Source organism: Leptonychotes weddellii, chromosome 7 (genome assembly GCF_054177405.1).
Source record: "Leptonychotes weddellii isolate Sample4059 chromosome 7, ASM5417740v2, whole genome shotgun sequence".
NCBI classification, from domain to species: Eukaryota; Metazoa; Chordata; class Mammalia; order Carnivora; family Phocidae; genus Leptonychotes; species Leptonychotes weddellii.
The window spans coordinates 89,332,000-89,350,124 of record NC_138375.1 but is presented as its reverse complement, the minus strand read 5'-3'; the positions used below and the strand labels follow the sequence as shown (position 1 = coordinate 89,350,124).

At 40.1% G+C, this 18,125-nt stretch overlaps 1 protein-coding gene across 1 annotated transcript in view; it reads left to right on the top strand.

Moving 5' to 3' along the window:
• The window catches only part of IQGAP2 (IQ motif containing GTPase activating protein 2), a 262,286-nt gene that overhangs the window by 138,846 nt on the left and 105,315 nt on the right, over positions 1–18,125 (top strand). Inside the window, exons 3-5 of the mRNA XM_081825591.1 lie at positions 363–519; positions 8,409–8,486; positions 11,795–11,871. Coding sequence (XP_081681717.1) covers positions 363–519; positions 8,409–8,486; positions 11,795–11,871 — 312 coding nt within the window. The remainder of the gene's footprint in view (positions 1–362; positions 520–8,408; positions 8,487–11,794; positions 11,872–18,125) is intronic.

The following is an 18,125-nucleotide window of genomic DNA, read 5'->3' as shown; positions in this document are numbered from 1 at the left end:
TTGGAATTATTTTTTTCTATAATGTCAGCAGACTAATTCCACCCATACAAAATGGTTTGGCCATTTTCCTCTTTGGCACAAAAGAGAATTGGCTGCGACTCAGGCAAAGATGAAGTTGACAGGCTCTGGCATGGAAGTGAGTTCAGTGGCTCTGGGCTTTGAGTCCCCTTTTTTCATCTCGTATTCTGAATCCTTGCCCACCCAGAAAGTCCTCTCTTCCCATCTCAGACAGCTAAAGATGTTTCAGATCCTGCTCTGTTTGTTAATATCTCCAACACACGTAGCAAAATGCTGCGTCTCTTCATCTACACAAAGTGACCCAACTGGAATGACTTGAAAGTTTTTTTTTCTCATCCTTCTAGGTGGATGGAAGTCTGCTTAGTTGAAGAATTGCCACCAACCACTGAACTGGAAGAAGGGCTCCGGAATGGAGTTTACCTTGCAAAGTTAGCCAAGTTCTTTGCCCCCAAAATGGTATCAGAGAAAAAGATCTATGATGTGGAACAAACGCGTTATAAGGTAACTGAGATCTAATTGGTTTTGGCTTCCATCTAAAAGTGAAAGTTCAGTATTGCCTTTCCTTTCCCTGCGTTTACTCTTAGTGTTTCTACAGGGATTTTGTGGAATGGGAGGCGGGGTGTCCTTCGTCTTTGAAGCCTGCTAATAATCATTCCTGAGGCAGCAGCAGTTTTAAAAGCAGAATGTTTCTATTTCTGGGCTGAGGCTGAGACATGTCTGATTTGTCGGGCTTCCCAGCCCCCTTCCATTATTCCTTCATGGAAGTCATTTTTATTAGCACCAGTGAATGTAAAAATGAGGGCGTTCTATCCCCTCTTTTTTTTTCCACCACCGACGCAGTTTATTACTCCCCTTGTTCTCATCGAGGAGTAAAGTACCCAGCTGGGACTTGAACTTGTGGCCCCAAAGAGTTAGGGCCAGTGTGATCAAATGAGCAGTAACACTGAATAGTCAGGTAGGAATTCTGTTCCATTGAATGTTTAAAATAAAACAAGACTAATTTTTTTGCATGCAACTTGTTTTAATTATTTCATGGCTAATTTGGGAGGACACGTGGGGAGAAAACAAGACCAAAATAAACAACAGTCTTGACTTTAAATATGATTATTTGAGAGACGCATGTCTAAGTATTGACAGATAAAGGGATATATCTAGGATTTGCTCCAAAATAATCAGGAGGAGGATGGAGAGAGATTCGAGACTGGCCATGAGTTCATAATTGTTGAGGTTAGGTGATGGGTACATAGGAGTTCATTATACTATTCATCAACTTTATGTTTGACATTTTTCATTAAGAAATGAAGGAGGAAAAGGAAAGCAGCAACTAAAAGACCCCTCCATTAGATATGTCTTCAAAAGGACTTTTTAAGTGCATGGTATTCTCTTCTGGAGTAAGATATCACTTACTTTGGGCCAGGATTTCTAAAGCTTCCTTGAAATGTGATTCTTTATATTCTTAATTTATTATACAGTTGACCCTTGACAAATGAGCAAAATTTACTTTTAAAATGTGTATATTTAGGGGCGCCTGGGTGGCTCAGTTTGTTAAGCATCTGCCTTCGGCTGAGGTCATGATCACGGGGTCCTGGGATCTGAGCCCCACATCGGGCTCCCTGCTCAGTGGGGAGTCTGCTTCTCCCTCTCCCTCTGCCCCTCCCCTTGCTTGTGTTCTCTCTCTCTCTTTTTCTCTCAAATGAATAAATAAAATCTTTAAAAAAATAAAATGTAGATTTAATTCAGAATAAATGTTTGAGTAATCATTTAGGCTAACCATAGACAAGAGGAATTAAGACATCATTTATGAGTCTGTTTTCATATTCTCGTCTAAAAGATAACTGAGCAAAAGTTTCTGCCTTGGATAATGGTAGGAATAAATGTGTTTGTTAAAGTACTTTTGAGTTGATTAAGTCATGTGTTCCTCCCTAGAGTCTTAGCTCATTATGTTAGCTTTTCATAAGGCTTACCTGAATCAGTGATCGAGTCAGGCAAAATTATTTTATTTAACTTTGAAAAATATTTTTTTAGTTCATAAAAGAACAGAAAAAAATTATATCCCCACAACACAAAATAAATTGTCCACATTTTGCAGCCTGATTTTTCTTTCTTCATTGCTTCTATAATGGTTATTACCATGCTCCATGCTCTAGCCCTATTTCTACTAACAGCCATGTAGATTTGATGACAGAGTTCAAGTGTAGTTGGGCTGGGCTCCAGCCCGTCCTAAAAGGGGGCTGTGGGTATTTTGTTTTGACATTGCCAGAAATGAGAATCAGGCCAGCAAGAGCGTCAGTGGATGGTGAGCCTCCAAGGAGAGGGTGGGCTACCTCTTTTCTCTTCTTGGCACATGATACACCTTTGAATAGAAGTGTCTCCAGTTGAGCTGTGGACCCTCTCATGGCAACTCAAACAGGCACCACTTCCTCGTGGCATCAGAGAACCTACTGTTTGAATGAACAGTAGCTTCTCTTTGGGATGGAGACAGGGGAAATATTTCCAGTCTCTTGTTACAAAATGAAATACCTGTGGAGCCCAGGCAGGTGATGACATTCCTGAACAAAATACTGAGATAGAAGTATTGTGTTTGCCACCCCCGCCCATCATGTCCTGGAGGACAGATACGTGGAAGAAGGGATGATGCTAGGAGAAGGGCAGAGAAAAGGGAGGTGTAGCAGAGGGAGGGGGGTGGTGTCAGTTGTGATGTGGGAAGAAGTACAGGCCCAATGGAAACTCCCCCTCTCTTGATTCACTGGACAAATGAGCCTTTTCCCCCTCTTTTATTAAATCTCTGAGAATGCCTAATGTCTTTGAAAGTTTTTAGTGAGTTGCCATGTAATCATAAAATTTTAAGGCCATTTCATTCGTTTTACAAAATTGAGAAGAGTCAAATATTAGTGAACAGGAGACTTAGCTTCCTGTTCTTGGGTTCCTTAGGACTAAAGCCCGTCCTGTGGTCCTTTAAAGGAGCCCTGAAAATCACGGGACTGCAGCAAAGACGTTGAGACACAAGGGAATGTTAGTTAGCCCAGCCCCAGCCCCTGGATATGCCCTCTGGCAACCATGAGTTCAGTGAGCACGGGCTCTGACAGCAGGTTCTGCTTAGACTGAAGCCATAAAATATGAGCAGCCTGTTAAGCAGTGTGTCTCTGAGGCAAGAGCTCTGTCCTCGAACTCTAAAGGCCTCAGTTTGGGCAATAATGGCTCTGAGTTAAGCAGATGGGAGCTTTCAGTGCTGTTCTCACCCTCTTTGTCTGCCAGCTTAAATAGAACCCTCATTATTTTAAGGTCAGAAAAATGTCCTAGATATTAGATTTAAACCTTCTAATGACGAATATCCTTTCCCTGGCTACGTCCACCTCCCACTCCCTCCAGGTCCCTGTTCTGGGACTGTGTGACATGCCATGTGTGCTCCAGCTCCTGGTCCTGTCCCTCGTGGACACACCGCGGTATACTGTAAAGATCGCCTTGTCCTGAAAGCGGGGACTGTGTGTGTCATCTTTGCACTATCCTCAGTGAATGGTGAGGGATGTAGCCCATGGTAGGTGCTAGGGAAATAGCTGTGGGGTAAAAACAAACAAACAAAACAAAACAAAACAAATGACAGTAGTTTCAAACAAGCCAAAGGACTCCATTTCTTCTGTGCTTATTTGATACTTGGGGTGCTTCGAGTCTGACACTCTTCCTCCAAGTGTGATACTAAAACCTGCTGCAGGACCACACTCGATGGGTGTGTTTAAAAATGTGGACTCGTGGGTCCACCCCACCCCCAGACGACTGAGTCAGGCGGAATCTCTTGGCCAGGGACCCAGGAAGCTGCACTCTTAATAATCACCCCAGGTGATTCTTTTCTTACGTATTACTTGGGTTTGAGATAATCAACCATTATCTAATGGTAGATAAATAATATAATAAATTTTAATAAAATTATAGGGAGGGCACCTGGGTGGCTCAGATGGTTAAGCGTCTGCCTTCGGCTCAGGTCATGATCCCAGGGTCCTGGGATCGAGTCCCGCGTCGGGCTCCCTGCTCCTTGGGAGCCTGCTTCTCCCTCTGCCTCTCTCTCTCTCTCTCTGTGTCTCATGAATAAATAAATAAAATCTTTAAAAATAAATAAAACAAGTACTCTAAGAGCCCTAAATTAAAAAAAAAACATATATAGGGAAAGAAGATAAAATTTTACTATGATAGAAATACATATGGGGTAGAATTCATTTATCCATACAGCGCTTATCAACACCGGCCATGTGCCAGGCACTGTTGTGTGCACTCAAGGCAGAGTAGTGAGCAAGGCAGACATGATTTCATGGCAGTTAGGGAGTTGGGAGACAGACTATAAGTAAATAAACAGTTGTAGGTTGTGATGAGTGTATGAAGGAAGAAATTAAAGCCAGTGTTACTGACAGATAGCAATGGACAGAAGATGAGCTTTTCTGAGGAAACATTTACTTCTGAGGCAGGAAGAATGAGAAGAAAATCATTCCTGTGCAGCTTTAAGGGTGGGAGAGTAGGGAGGACAGTCTGGAGACAAGGAGACAAGGAGCCTGTTTTTGAGAGACTTGAGGAAGAAAAGAGCTTGGACAAACAGAGTGGCTGAAAGTCTATGGTGAGGGACAGTTGTGAAAAATGAGACCAGGATGGAAGATATGTGACTTCATCCTAAGTAACTACAGAGGAAGCCACCGAAATGTAAAACAGAGGCATTATGGCTTGTGGAAAATAAATGCTATGTGGAAAATAAATTAGAGGATGAGGGTGGAGGCAGTCCAGTAAGGGTATAACTCAGCCTGGGTTACAGGTAACAGTAGCCTGTGTAGACAAGAAGTAAATGGATTCAAGAGGGAAAACAACCTGGAGAGGGATTAGAAATGGATGGAGGGCCATGAAGAGAATATGGCTGTGTGGACAGTGGGATGTGACTAAGGACAGAGTGCCAGGTCTAAAGGGGGTGGAGTGGTGAAAAGGCCAAGCCTTCCATGGTGAAGGCTTGAAAGATGAGTGCGTGTTCCCAAGGTGGTTAAGATGGGCAAGAGAAAGAGGAGGAGGGAGGAAGAAGGGCATTCCTGGAGCTTGATGAGGACAGAAAACAGTATCTTTCCAGACACGACATTGATAACTGTAGACTTATAATAGATGTTGACTATTTAGGTGAGTGTTAGGTAGGGAGAGCATATACAATGGTTAGTAGTGTGAGCTGTAGAATCAAAATACTTCAGAGGCTGGCTTCCTCACTAACTTTGCCTCTGTGAGCCTCAGTTTCCTCACCTGTAAAGTGGAAATAATAATAATAGTAGTAGTAATAATAATAATAATAGTATCAACCTTTGTAGAGATATTGCGAGGAAAATATGTGATCATCCATGCAAAGTGCTTGGCACAATGCCTGATGGAGGTGCATGCACTATGAAGCTTAGAGGTGTGGTTGTGAGGCTCTGTGACCAGTAGACTGAGTAGATTATCTGTTTGGACTTGGAGTCAGGAGTCCTACAACCTGGTCTTGACCCTGAGCTTAACCAGTTAAAGCAATTCAAGTATCTTAAATTCTTGGACCCTGCTGTCAGTTTCATCCTCTACAGAATAAGCAAATCAGAATCATTATTGGCTTCTAAGCTACCTCATTGTTCCAAAGTGCTTTGATTCTCTTGTGTAAGAAGTTACATCCAGAGAAGACTTCAGTAATTCCTCATCTATTCAATTTAAGCTAGAATAACCTTATTTGCTGCTGAAATAGCAGAAGAAAATCAGCATGTACTTTCTAGTCCACTAGCTGGAAGAAATTAGGTGGATGGACATGAACAACTCTTGCCTAAATAAGACGATAGACATGCCACCTAGTCTAGTATGAATGTGTAGGACTGGTGAAAAAAAATAGACAAGGTGAAAGTGGTTATCATGGACTAAGATTATTTTGGACTAAGATATAAGAATGTTTAGAAGACTTTTTGTTCTAATTGAAGTAAATAAATTGAAGATGTTAACGCACATCACGCACTGAACTTTCTTAAATATGTACACCATAGGATTCTGAAGTCAGCATTCCTCAGATGTTTAAAATGGACAAAGGATTTGAAATCTCATTTTGTTTACTGCAGAAATAGGACCAAGATAACCTCCCTTTCTCAGTGTCTCTTACATGAAGCGCTAAACCTTTTTCTGACCTTGAGGTGAATAAAAGTTGCAAGCCTGGTCTTATAGCATATAATAATTATAATAGCTAATATTTATTGCCTTTTTAGGGTGCTCTGTGCAACTAACTGCTCTATGTGTATTCTCAATTCATCTCCTCAACTCAAAGAAGCATACTATATACCCATTTTATGGCTGAAGAACCAAGGTTCAAAGAAATTTGTAACTTTCCTGAGGTTACCTAGCTAATAAGACCACCAAATGGACAAGGGTGTCCGTTTCATGATTTGGATTGTTGAAGCCCACCAGACGAAGACTGCCCGGAAACCAACCTTCAAACAAGGGTCAAACAAAATCAGGTTTATTAAACTTGTTGTGGCAAGACAAAAAAAAAAAAAAAAAACAACAAACATACCCCTGAGACTATAAGCAGGAGAGAATAGGGGCTTAGTGTAGAGTTGGGCTTGTACTGGTGATTCTAATATGGATTTAGGGAAACAAGGACCAGTTATCTTTGGGGAGTTGTCAGGAAGCAGGATCACTGTGGTGTTTCAGTACTTTTTATCTAGGAGGTGAAAAGTTAGAAGGGAACTAGACTGTCATCCATCAAAACAGTTGTTCATCTTAGTTGGAACAGCAGGACGTTTAGTTACTTTGTGCTGCCTAGGGTCCTCTTCTCTGTCTTGATGTGATTGTGGATTGTTTCCATCTTGTCCCTCCACGGTCACAGAGTGGCTATGTCTGAGAATTGTTTGTATTCCGTAAAAGTTGTTTATGCTGAGTCACCCTCAGACGGTACCACCTGGCTCTTGATTCTCTGGGCTCCCTCCTACTCCCCCTCCCTCTCTCTCCCCCTTGCCCCTCTTCCCTCTCCTGCCTCTTTCCCTCTCCTTCCCTCTCCCCCACTATTTCCTCCCTCTATGGATTTCATAGGAATTGCTGATTTTTTCCATCTAAAGAATAATCCACCATCATTAGGTCCTGTGTTCTGTCCCCAGGGAATGTTAGCACAAGAAAGGTTTTCAGATTCAGAGACCTCATCTTGAATCTCAGCTCAGCCACTTAACACCTATTTGACCTTAGGCAAATTAGTTGATCTTTTTGGCCTAGGTTTCTTCATCTCTAAAAAATGAAAATGATAATTGCCTTGCAGAGTGTTTTGAAAATCAGAGATAATTTACTTACAGTGCTTGACACAAAGAGTTTAGTCTGACCACTATTAAAAAGGCATAAACATTTGTCTAATGTTAATTTGATTTATACTTCATAAAGTATAAGTCTAACAGCAACAAAAATATTTTCTGTTACATAAACTATTTGATTGTGGAAGGTCAGAGAAGATGGGAAGAGCCAGGCTTTCTGAATGTGATTCTCTACTACTGGATATTATATAATGAAACTTGCTGTAATTACTGTTTTTACATATATTAAAATTTAAAAATGCATAACGTTATGCTACTCATTTAACTAATTAAAAATACAAGGTAGTGTTAAGGCTCTCAACATTTCAGTACCTGATAAAACTGGATGAGATACAGGAAAGGTTGCCACAGTTACAGACTGTGTGGGAAAAAATGGCAGCTGAGGAAGTTTGTAAAGAAGAGCTGAAGACATAGAAAGCCCGTCGTCGTTGTACGCACAGTAACAGGTCTTGTAAAGCATTTCCACTGAAGGTTTACTTTTTACACAGGCAAAGGTTAGGATTAAGTCATAGGAGGATGAGATACTAAAATTACCCCTGAACTGTGGGGTGGTTTTTGCTTCCATCTTTGTTTTTTTCTGTATATTTTTCTACCTTTTCCAGGTTTTCTACAGAAATCCTGTTCATGATCAGACAAAAAAATGTTTTGGCAGAACCAGAAACCAGGACGAAGGCATTTAGTCTTCTAAAAATCCTGTTTTTCCTGAAGTTGCTAGGTTTCTCAGCCATAGTTGCCAAAATCTTGACACTGTGTGTGTGTATGTGTGTGTACATGTGCACACGCGTCTCAAACATCCTGAGGCATGTGCTAGACATTAAACGGTCTTTGAGATTCTAGTTCAGAATTACCTCAAATATGTGAATTGTGGAAACTGGAATGGCCCATTACAAACAGTGTTGCTGAGATGGCCCAATCTTCTTTATTGTGTCTCCAGTTGTTTTATGATTTAATAACTCTATTTTAAGAGAAATACAGTTGGAAAACATCCCACTAATGAAAAAAAGTTGTTACAAATGACTCACTTTTCGTGTGGTCCCTTCTTCTCCCCCCTCCCCATCCCTACTCTAGAAGTCCGGCCTTCATTTTCGACACACAGATAATACGGTCCAGTGGTTAAGGGCAATGGAGTCTATTGGTCTACCCAAGGTAAGCCAAAAGGGGTCATGTAAACACCTCATTATGAAAAAAGATGTGGCATACTGAGATATGGTAATGCGGCAGACGGCCTTTTTGACTCAGGCACGACAAATGTGAGGACTACACAGAAATATGGAAAGGCCTGTACAAAGTAATATATGGCAGGAACTCAGGATGAAGTATGTACACAGATGGAGAGCAGCTAGGTTAAAGTGAGTATAAATTCACAAGGTCAGAACAAGCTCTAGCTGGTAGATAGTTCATTTAAAATAGCCACCTCCTTTTTAACTTCAGATTCTGTATTATACTTCCATATATTGTATCACTGTACATTATAATGACAAAGGTATTTTTATAAAGTATTACTATAGATCATATTATCATTTTGAATGTTAAAAGCTGGAGGACTATAGCTCTTCCTCTTGACATAGCTGTGCCAAATAAAACTCAGCAAATATTCAGAGCTTGTTAAATTGAACGAGTGGGTGCCCTTAAGCCTGAGACACAAATAGACAAGTAGAGAAAATGAGGAAATAATTACATTTGTTAGAAATTGTAGAGTGATTTCTTAAACTTCTTATTTTGAAATAATTTTAGATTCACAGGAAGTTACAAAAATAGTACATCTGTGTGTATTCTTCATTTAGCTTCCCCCAGTGGTGACATCTAGTAATTGTAGTAAAATAATAAATTGACATTGTTATGTTACTGTTAACAAGACTACAGACCTTACTTATATATGCATTGATTTTTGTGTGTGTGTTTCTATGCAGTTTTATGCCATGAATGTATTTGACCACCAGCACGGTTAAGATACAGATACCACAGAGGAGTAGGTCTTGACATGGCATCCTTTCCTAGCCCTGTCCCCTGGCAGCCACTAATCCATTCTCCATCTCTATGGTTTTGTCATTTTGAGAAGTAGGTAATCTATTGAGATTGACTTTCTTCCAGTAAGCATAATGCCCTCGAGATTCATCAGGTTTTTGTAGGTATCAATAGTTCACTCCTTTCTATTGCTTATTATGTACAGCTGTTCTGAAGAAGTGATGTAGGAGTGATCCTGCTTGAAGGCAAGGGGACAGGCTACTGATGTAAGACCTTTGTTGATGGTGGTATTATTAATCCAGGTTTGAATTTAATAACCCTACCACAACAAAAACAAAAAATTCCTTAATGTAAATTATGAAGGCCTGTTTTTCAATCTATTCGAGCTTATACCTGATTTAGTTCAGCTTATTTTATCTCAAAATAGTCAATATTGATTCAATATTGATTTCTCCTTCCATTTTTAATCACATTACTTTCCCTTCTCCTAAAATGCCCAGAACATTAATTGCTGTTCCCATCTGGGCACTAGTTATAACATAGAATTCATATTTCTAGATTGTCATTTAGCAAGTACTAACTGGGTAGTAAACAGATTAATAAGGAAAGAAAAAAAATTCAAATAGGATTTTCCTGTATGAGGCTTTTAGGCTAATTTTGTTACGTTTCATAGATTTGATTTAAACCTTATCAAATTGTGTGTGTTGGGCCAGGTTTTCCTTAATTTTAGGCCAAATAAGTGATCCATGGTAGCAGATGCTGTTTTAACACTGATTTTTTTTTTAAGTGATTGATCCATTACATTGCAGGGATGAGAGACCAATAGTGTGCTGGATTGATGGATATATTTGACCACTACTAATGTCTTCATTTACCAATATTAAGTGCCTACTCCGTGTTCAGCATTGTGTTAACTTAGCTGGGGATACGGTGATGAATAAAATGTTCTGGGCAACTCTATGAATTGATCCCATCTTATGCTAAAAGAAGTCCTATTTCATAAAGATTTTTCAAAAGAAATGAAACAATATTTCTATAAATACATATTTCCATACAGAGAGATATAAAGAAATATAGAAAGTTGTTGAAAGAAAGGGAGTGGGGAGCCGTAGGGTTCAGTTCTGCTTCCCCAGTAGACCTGTTCTTCTGAACTGGGAATCCTCTTCTGATGGACGCTGTAACTGTAAACGGGGTTGAGGGAACATTGAAAAGAAGTTTTCATTGTTGAAGTTTCCTAGGCTGCAGACGTTTCTTTAAGCGCTCGGTGGCTCTACATTGTGGCTGAGGAAACTTCGCTGCTTTCTTCTCAGCTTTTTTCAATGTCCAGTAGAAAATTGCACTTGAGTATCAAGTGCTATCATATGATAAAGGATGTCATTTTAGTTTTTATGTCAACTTTTATAAAATATCTGCTGAAAGCCAGCAATGCCAGTATGTTTATCTTTTTCTTAGAAGCTTCAAGGCTTATTATTCATTTTTTGGTGCTTAGGAACAGAGAAGTTTGGTGCCCTATTCTGAAATCTGTTTCTTATCAAGCTTTTAGTTTCAGGTTTAAAAATAGTGTAAATGTGTATTAAAAGCCTCAGTGTTCAAACATATTTAGGTGTTTATGCAAAAAAGTGATCAGGTGTTCAGAAAATACAGGGATGTTCATTGCAGTGAAATTTAATAGGAACAAGTTGGGGGCAAAAAAAAAGTTCAGCCTTGGAGAACTAGCTTAAATTATCATTCAAAAAAATAAAAGAATCACAAACATCTATTAGAAATAATATTCTAGTAGAATAATGAAGGGGATGGAAAACAGTCATCTTCTATGGAACTATAATAACACTATACTAACTGGGGTTATAGTATTACAGTTTTGTTTTCACATACAGACATAAACATAAAAAGAGACACATATTGAAAAAAGACTGGAAGAAAATATACCAAAAGGCTAATGGTAACAATCTAGGAAGTGAGATTATAGGTAATGTTTCTTTCATGCTTCATTTACTTTCCAGATTTTATTTGGTAAAATGTATTCCTTCAAGCAGAAAAGAATATCAGTGTGTGTTGTGTGTGTGCATACCTGTATACACAAATGTGAGGCTAGGTGTTTAACGTTACAATAAAACACTGTACGCTGGACACCCTTCTCAGGCTAGGGTACCTGTAGGCAGTCACAGGAATGACCCTGCTACAGAGAACACAGCCTGACCGGGCTTACCACGTGTGGAGTAAAACTGCCACCCAGCCTTGTGGATGCAGCCTTCTGGCAGTGGCCTCCTGGAAATCCCCCGATCTCCTGAGCCCACTAGGAGGCATGCTGTCAGGGGACCAGATGCACCAATGGGTCTGCCTGTAGAGCGAAAGGGAGCAACAACGGAGGGGTTCCTCTACATTTAAATAAATACAGCAAAGACAATCCAAGTAGCATCATTTGGGAGATTTAAAGTAACTGTGCAAAGCAGAACATAATAAAACACATTGTTTCTTTTGTTTTCCAGATATTTTATCCAGAAACAACAGATGTCTATGACCGGAAAAACATACCGAGAATGATATACTGCATTCATGCATTGAGGTGGGGGAAAAAGATACAACTAAGAGTCGAGGAAGTAGATTTAAATGAAACTGTAGTTTCTGTTTTAGAAGAGGGATTTTAAGTTACTTAAATAAGCTGAAGAAATTTTTATTGGATTGGGTTGTTTAGAATTTGGCACAAATTTTTTAAATTGTCACATAAGTACAATCCTTGAACTGAAAAAATATTTTTCCTTATTTTTTTAAATCTAATTCAAAACAGAATACCAGAAAATTAATGAAAGACCTATAAGTATAATGAGAAAATTTAAGTTGAAACTTCTAGGGATCTCATAATATGTTGCCATATTCATATTCTTGAGTTGTGATCTAGTTTACCAGTCTAGCGAAATACATCAAATGAACAGCTTTAATGGTCATTTTAATTTTGATATTCTTAAATTATCATTTTGCTTCAATTCTCATTATAGACTAAAGAAGTCCAATATAAGGATAGTTTCTTTTGACCTTTGCTCAATAGAACTTGCACCATGAGGGTAAAGAAGAAGCATAAGAGTTGCTTTGAGTTAGTCAAATCAAGATATGTTCATTTTTTTTTTTTTTTTAAGGAGAGGAGGAGGGCAAAAGGGAAAAAGAGAGAGAGAGGGAATCTTAAGTAGGTTTCAGCCCAGTGTAGAGCCCGACTCAAGGCTGAATCTCACAACCCTGAGATTATGACCTGAACCAAAATCAAGAGTCGGACACTTAACCAACTGATCCACGCAGGCACCCCAAGATACTATCATTCATTAATTTAAAGCAATTGTTTGGTAACTTAATTTTTGAAAATGCTTAAATTGTGCTAGTTCACAGATAATTTTTTATCTTACTGGACTGGAAGAAACGTTATTTTTAGATGGTAACAAAGATGATTTTAAAAATCCGGTTTATGGCTGTCATCTTGCATTCACGCAGGTAATGGCTGGAAGGCTTCATGTCTCATTAAATTTTAAATTTCTTCTAGAACGTCTGCCTTGTGTTTATATCACTACAAGTCATTTTCCTGGCAGAGTCTTCTGTGTAGAGGTTTATATTAACTTCTTCCTGGCTCTTTTCCTCTCCAAAGGAAAAGGTTTCTACAATAATTCATTGCACTGCTGGCCTACTAGAAAAGAATTTTGATTCTATCATGTAATTTGACTTTTCCCCCTGATCAGTACTTATGAGATTTCTTTGGAAGATGACAGTTGCTAGAAATACAGACCAAATGTAGGTGCCTTTCTTTTTATTCTAGTAATTTAGAATGGGGTAGAGGGCGGGATCCCTTCTATGCCTGCCTCCTCATGTGTGGCTAGTATATCATTATGCCAGCAATGTTTCTAAAAGCTTTCTGTGCAAAAGTGCTTGTCTTGAGGAATATTTTCAAATGGGTTGCCCAACATTCCTTGTCAAATATTTTTCAGAGCTTAGAATGATCACTTAACACTGCACTTAGTACTGCTTTTGTGACCTGCTAAGCAAGCTCCCATTAGTTAATGTCATTATCATATCCACCCATTGTAGTGCTAATCTCCAAATCTGTGGCATGCTCTAGGAGTATCTTGGACAAGCTTAAATTGATTTCCCGACCGACACCTGGGGTGTTAATGTTAAGCTGCTTATAAAGAAATGGTGTGCTAAGTTCCTTTCTAGTGATGTCACTCTTCTTGCACAGAAATTATATAGAACTGCACTGAGGCTTACAAATCGGTTTGTGTTCATTTCAACAACGACTTCGGCAGCTTGGTAATTGAAGAACAGGCAATTTCTTATTCTTGCCACTTGTATGCGAATGTTGGTGTGATATTTTTTCTAGGACTGTTTTTCTCAGTCATGCGATTACTCATGGAACTCTCCATTACTGTTAATCATTCTGGAGCAGATTCCTCTTGAGCCTGTCCCTCACCAGATCTGACCTTAGGTAGGATCTTTACTGTTTACTTAATAAACAGCATTCCCTGGGAGACTTTCCTCTGTCCTAAACTTACTGTATGGCTGCTTCTTGGTATAGAATGGAGAAGTCTCAAGTATATCTAAAGTTTTTGTCTATCAAAATTTTTTCTCTCAATGGTTTAGAATGCAGTCACTCAAATGAGGCTGATATTCTGCTCTGTTGGCCAAGACACATTTGGGAGCTGGGTAGCAGAGCCCTTTAATAAGTACAGTGGGTTCGCTCTCACTGAATAATTAGAAGTGATGCTGGAAATGAACACATACATGTCTGGCCATTATATCCTGGCTGGGGATACAGCAACATTGCTGGTGTAGAAAGTCATCATTACTGGACAGGGAATTGGGCAGGTCAGAGGTTCTGAGTATGGATCAGGAGCCAATGGAAAGATCCCCCAGGTACCCAGGCACTACCTTCCTGCTACCCCAGCCCATGGGCCTGGTGTGATCTGCAATGTTAGCTCTCAGCCTCACCAACTTCTCTTCTGCTCCCTGTCTTCTTGATTTGGGCTTACCAACCTCATTAGGATCCTCTGGGGTTTTGCCCTTGCTTCCTGTTTGCATCTGCTTTCCATTTTTCCTGCCTGGTCCTCACCTTCTCACTCTTATTTCTGACCCTGGTCTTGTTGCCTGCCACTCATTGATCCCTTTGTGTGCAGCTTGATGTTCTCAGTGAAATGCAGCCAGTGAAGGTCAGCACAGCAGCCCCAGGGGAAATCCTCAAGCTTCGCTTCCTGTAGAAAAACTCACCTCAGTGAGAGGTGACCTCATTCTTTTTCTTTTTCTCTTTTTTTTTTTTTTAAGATTTATTTATTTATTTGAGAGAGCGAGAATGAGAGAGAGAGCATGAGAGGGGGGAGGGTCAGAGGGAGAAGCAGACTCCCCGCCGAGCAGGGAGCCCGATGCGGGACTCGATCCAGGGACTCCAGGATCATGACCTGAGCCGAAGGCAGTCGCCCAACCGACTGAGCCACCCAGGCGCCCCCTCATTCTTTTTCCAGAGAAATGTTTGTTATCTTTTTCTTATTTAAAGTAAAAAATATAAATTCTCATCATGGGGAAAATTGGAAAACTCCAAAAAAATACCAAAGGAAAAGTTAGCTAACGTACCCATTATCACAACACCGATATATTATGACTGTTTGGTGCATTTGCACTTAAAATGTGTATAGGGCATGTTTTCTTTTTGTGGCTTCATTTGGAATGTATGAAAGTCTGCAATGAAAAGAAACAAGTTCAAGAAGTGAGAGCCTTGCTAACAAGTTACTGCTAATGATTTTTTAACTGGGCGCTTATGCTTGGAGAAAGAAGAACACTTTTTGCCTGTTGTTCGTTGCTCAATTTATAAAACATCCGTTAAATGTTTAAACATTGGTTATAAGATGGAATTAGTTGAAAAATTTTAGCAGAACTGATATTTTGAACACGTCAGATATACCTTAAGGGCAGATGAAATACCCGGATATATCATTACACGCTAACACACTTAAACCCATTCTGAAAGATCCACACTGCAAGTTTCACTCATTTAATTATTGATGCACTAATTTTGACTCATGCCAGGACTAGAATATATTGACACTTAGCCAGAGTTGACATGATCATAAGGGCACCAAAAACCAAAGACCTTCACACCTGCCCGGGTTATAGACCTGGCTTCTGACCGCTCAGTTGTCAGGCAGAACATGGTCCCAGTTTGGCTTCTTTTTCCCAAGGTGAGTCAGGCCCTGGCTACCAGGCATCAGTCAGACCTTTATAATTTTCAGTATATGGCTTCCAGGTAGGTTTTTATTTTCATTCTGGTCCCCACCCCCAGCCCACCCCGCTTCCCCCAGAAATGATTTACGGCCTAAGTCTCACTTGGCCAGTGTTACATAACCCGTTGTCCTGTCATAATGATGTATTGGCCTGATCTGTTAACATTATTAAAAGCTTATATATGCCTTTTGAATATTTTCGTGAAATTGGTTGGGCGTTCTGGAGGTTTCTCACCCACGAGATGAAGGATTGACTCTACCTACTGTTCTTCGGTAGATTGTTCATTTGGCTGATTTATCATCTCAGACTATGTTTCTGGATCCTCTGTCTGCTTGATGATGATGCGATTGTCAGTGCCAGACCCTCTTCTTCCCTGGATGTTTCTGTCATACACTGTGTGTTCTTCAGGCCTTTCTTATCTTGGGTCACTTCCTTGGTTTTCCATGACACTCTGGCTTGGAGTTCCTGGTTTTTACTCTTTTGGTGTAAGTGTAATATAAATAGTATAAAAATATGTATGGTCCATAGACAGATATAGAAAAAACAAAGCACCTGTATTTTTTTTATTATTATTATTTATTCATTCGAGACACAGAGATACAGAGAGAGAGAGAGAGCATGAGCAGGGGAAGAAGCAGAGGGATGGGGAGAAGCAGGCTCCCCGCCGAGCAGGGAGCCCGATGTGGGCCTCAATCCCAGGACCCTGGGATCATGACCTGAGCCGAAGGCAGACGCTTAACCATCTGAGCCCCCCAGGCGCCCAAAGCACCTGTATTTTAATAATATGTCCCATCTTGCTAAAATCAGTACAAGTAATTATCCGTGTCTGTATTACAATTTCCTTTCTGTACACTTTGTATCATTCTCTTTTGATGATTGTTGTGAACTCCTGGCCTTTCACAGACTTCACCAGGGTTAGTATCTTCTGCTCTGATGGATCGGATTGATTTACTTTGGTCAGTGGGAGCTCTTTGGGACCAGCGCCTTTGTCCTTGTAGCACTGTCCCTGACATTACTGGAAATATCCTTGCTTTGTGGTCACAACAGGATGTTCCAGTCCTATCGTAATTATTTCTGCTTCCAGACATGAAATCAACTCCCCTCCAAGGAATCCTTTACAAGTCATGTGTTCATAATGATTTTTCTCGTTTGATAGATTAGGGTTTTAGATTCTGCTTTTCTTACCATACAAAGTTTCTTGGACCATTAAGACACTGACAGCACCAAGCTGAAGATCAGCCTGCCTGCCCTCTGTGTCGTGGTTGGTGCTCCTGCTGCAGATCATGTCACAACCACCCCAACAGTCATGTTTTCAAATGCAGTGATGATGCCAAAATAGCACACGTTTGGGGCTTGCATTTGTGATCATGGCACTGGGGACCCCAGTCCCAATTAACCAGTTGTCATTCCAAATGCACTGATTGCTCAGGGAAGAAGGGCCCCTCTACAGCACACCGCAGTCAGGTAGCTGCGTTGCTTACCAGGTTGATTAGGTATCTGGCCCTCAGGCTTTAATGCCGAACTCTCTTTGTCTTACACCCTATGCCCTAAGGACCTTTTACCTTTTAAAAAAAACCAGTTGATGGCTTATACCAGACGGATGGTGGGTCTGGCAGAGAACATACTTGTATTTATAAATAAGCTTCCTAGAAATAGTTTTTAACCCAAAGGGCAGGTTCTACTTTTGTGTCCTCAGGAGGGATATGCGGAGATGGCAATATTTGGGATTAAGATGAGAGGGATGATGACACTTTATGTAGCTTTCAGATCACTCCTTGTTCAAAATTCCCCACACTCTAGACCATACTCTCTCCTCCTCTTCCTATCCTGAAATAGTATCAGGACTCTGTCTTCTTGTCCTGCTAAATTCTAAGCTCTTCGAGACCGTGAACCATGCCTTGTCACCTAACGCAGCACATACACACCACTGATGCTAAATTAAGTCTCTCGAGTTCATATTTTTTTAAATTTTAGCTGGGGTAAGGGTGCCTCAGGATTCTTTTTATTTTTGATTGAATATTAGGTGAAGAACCCTGGATTTTGACATGATACTGGCAGTGATGTATGTGGTTAAGATGGAAAAATAATTTGGTTCTCTAGATAAAACTATTTGAAACATGGAGCCAGTGAGGGAAAATAGTAAAAGGTTCTTAGTGTTGAAAATAGGGAAACTGCTGTGATAAGTTCTTAGGAAGTTGTTAATTATTATTAATTGGTTATTAATAAAGGACACACTTATTTAACAAGATCATAGTAATAATAAAAACAAGTATATGCCTGGTACTGTTCAAAGTACTCTACAGGTAAAATCTCATTTAATCCTCACCATATACCTATGTGGTCCATACGTTTAATAATCCCATTTTATCGGGCGCCTGGGTGGCTCAGTTGGTTAAGCGACTGCCTTCGGCTCAGGTCATGATCCTGGAGTCCCGGGATCGAGTCCCGCATCGGGCTCCCTGCTCAGCAGGGGGTCTGCTTCTCCCTCTGACCCTCTTCCCTCTCGTGCTCTCTGTCTCTCATTCTCTCTCTCTCAAATAAATAAATAAAATCTTTAAAAAAAAAAAA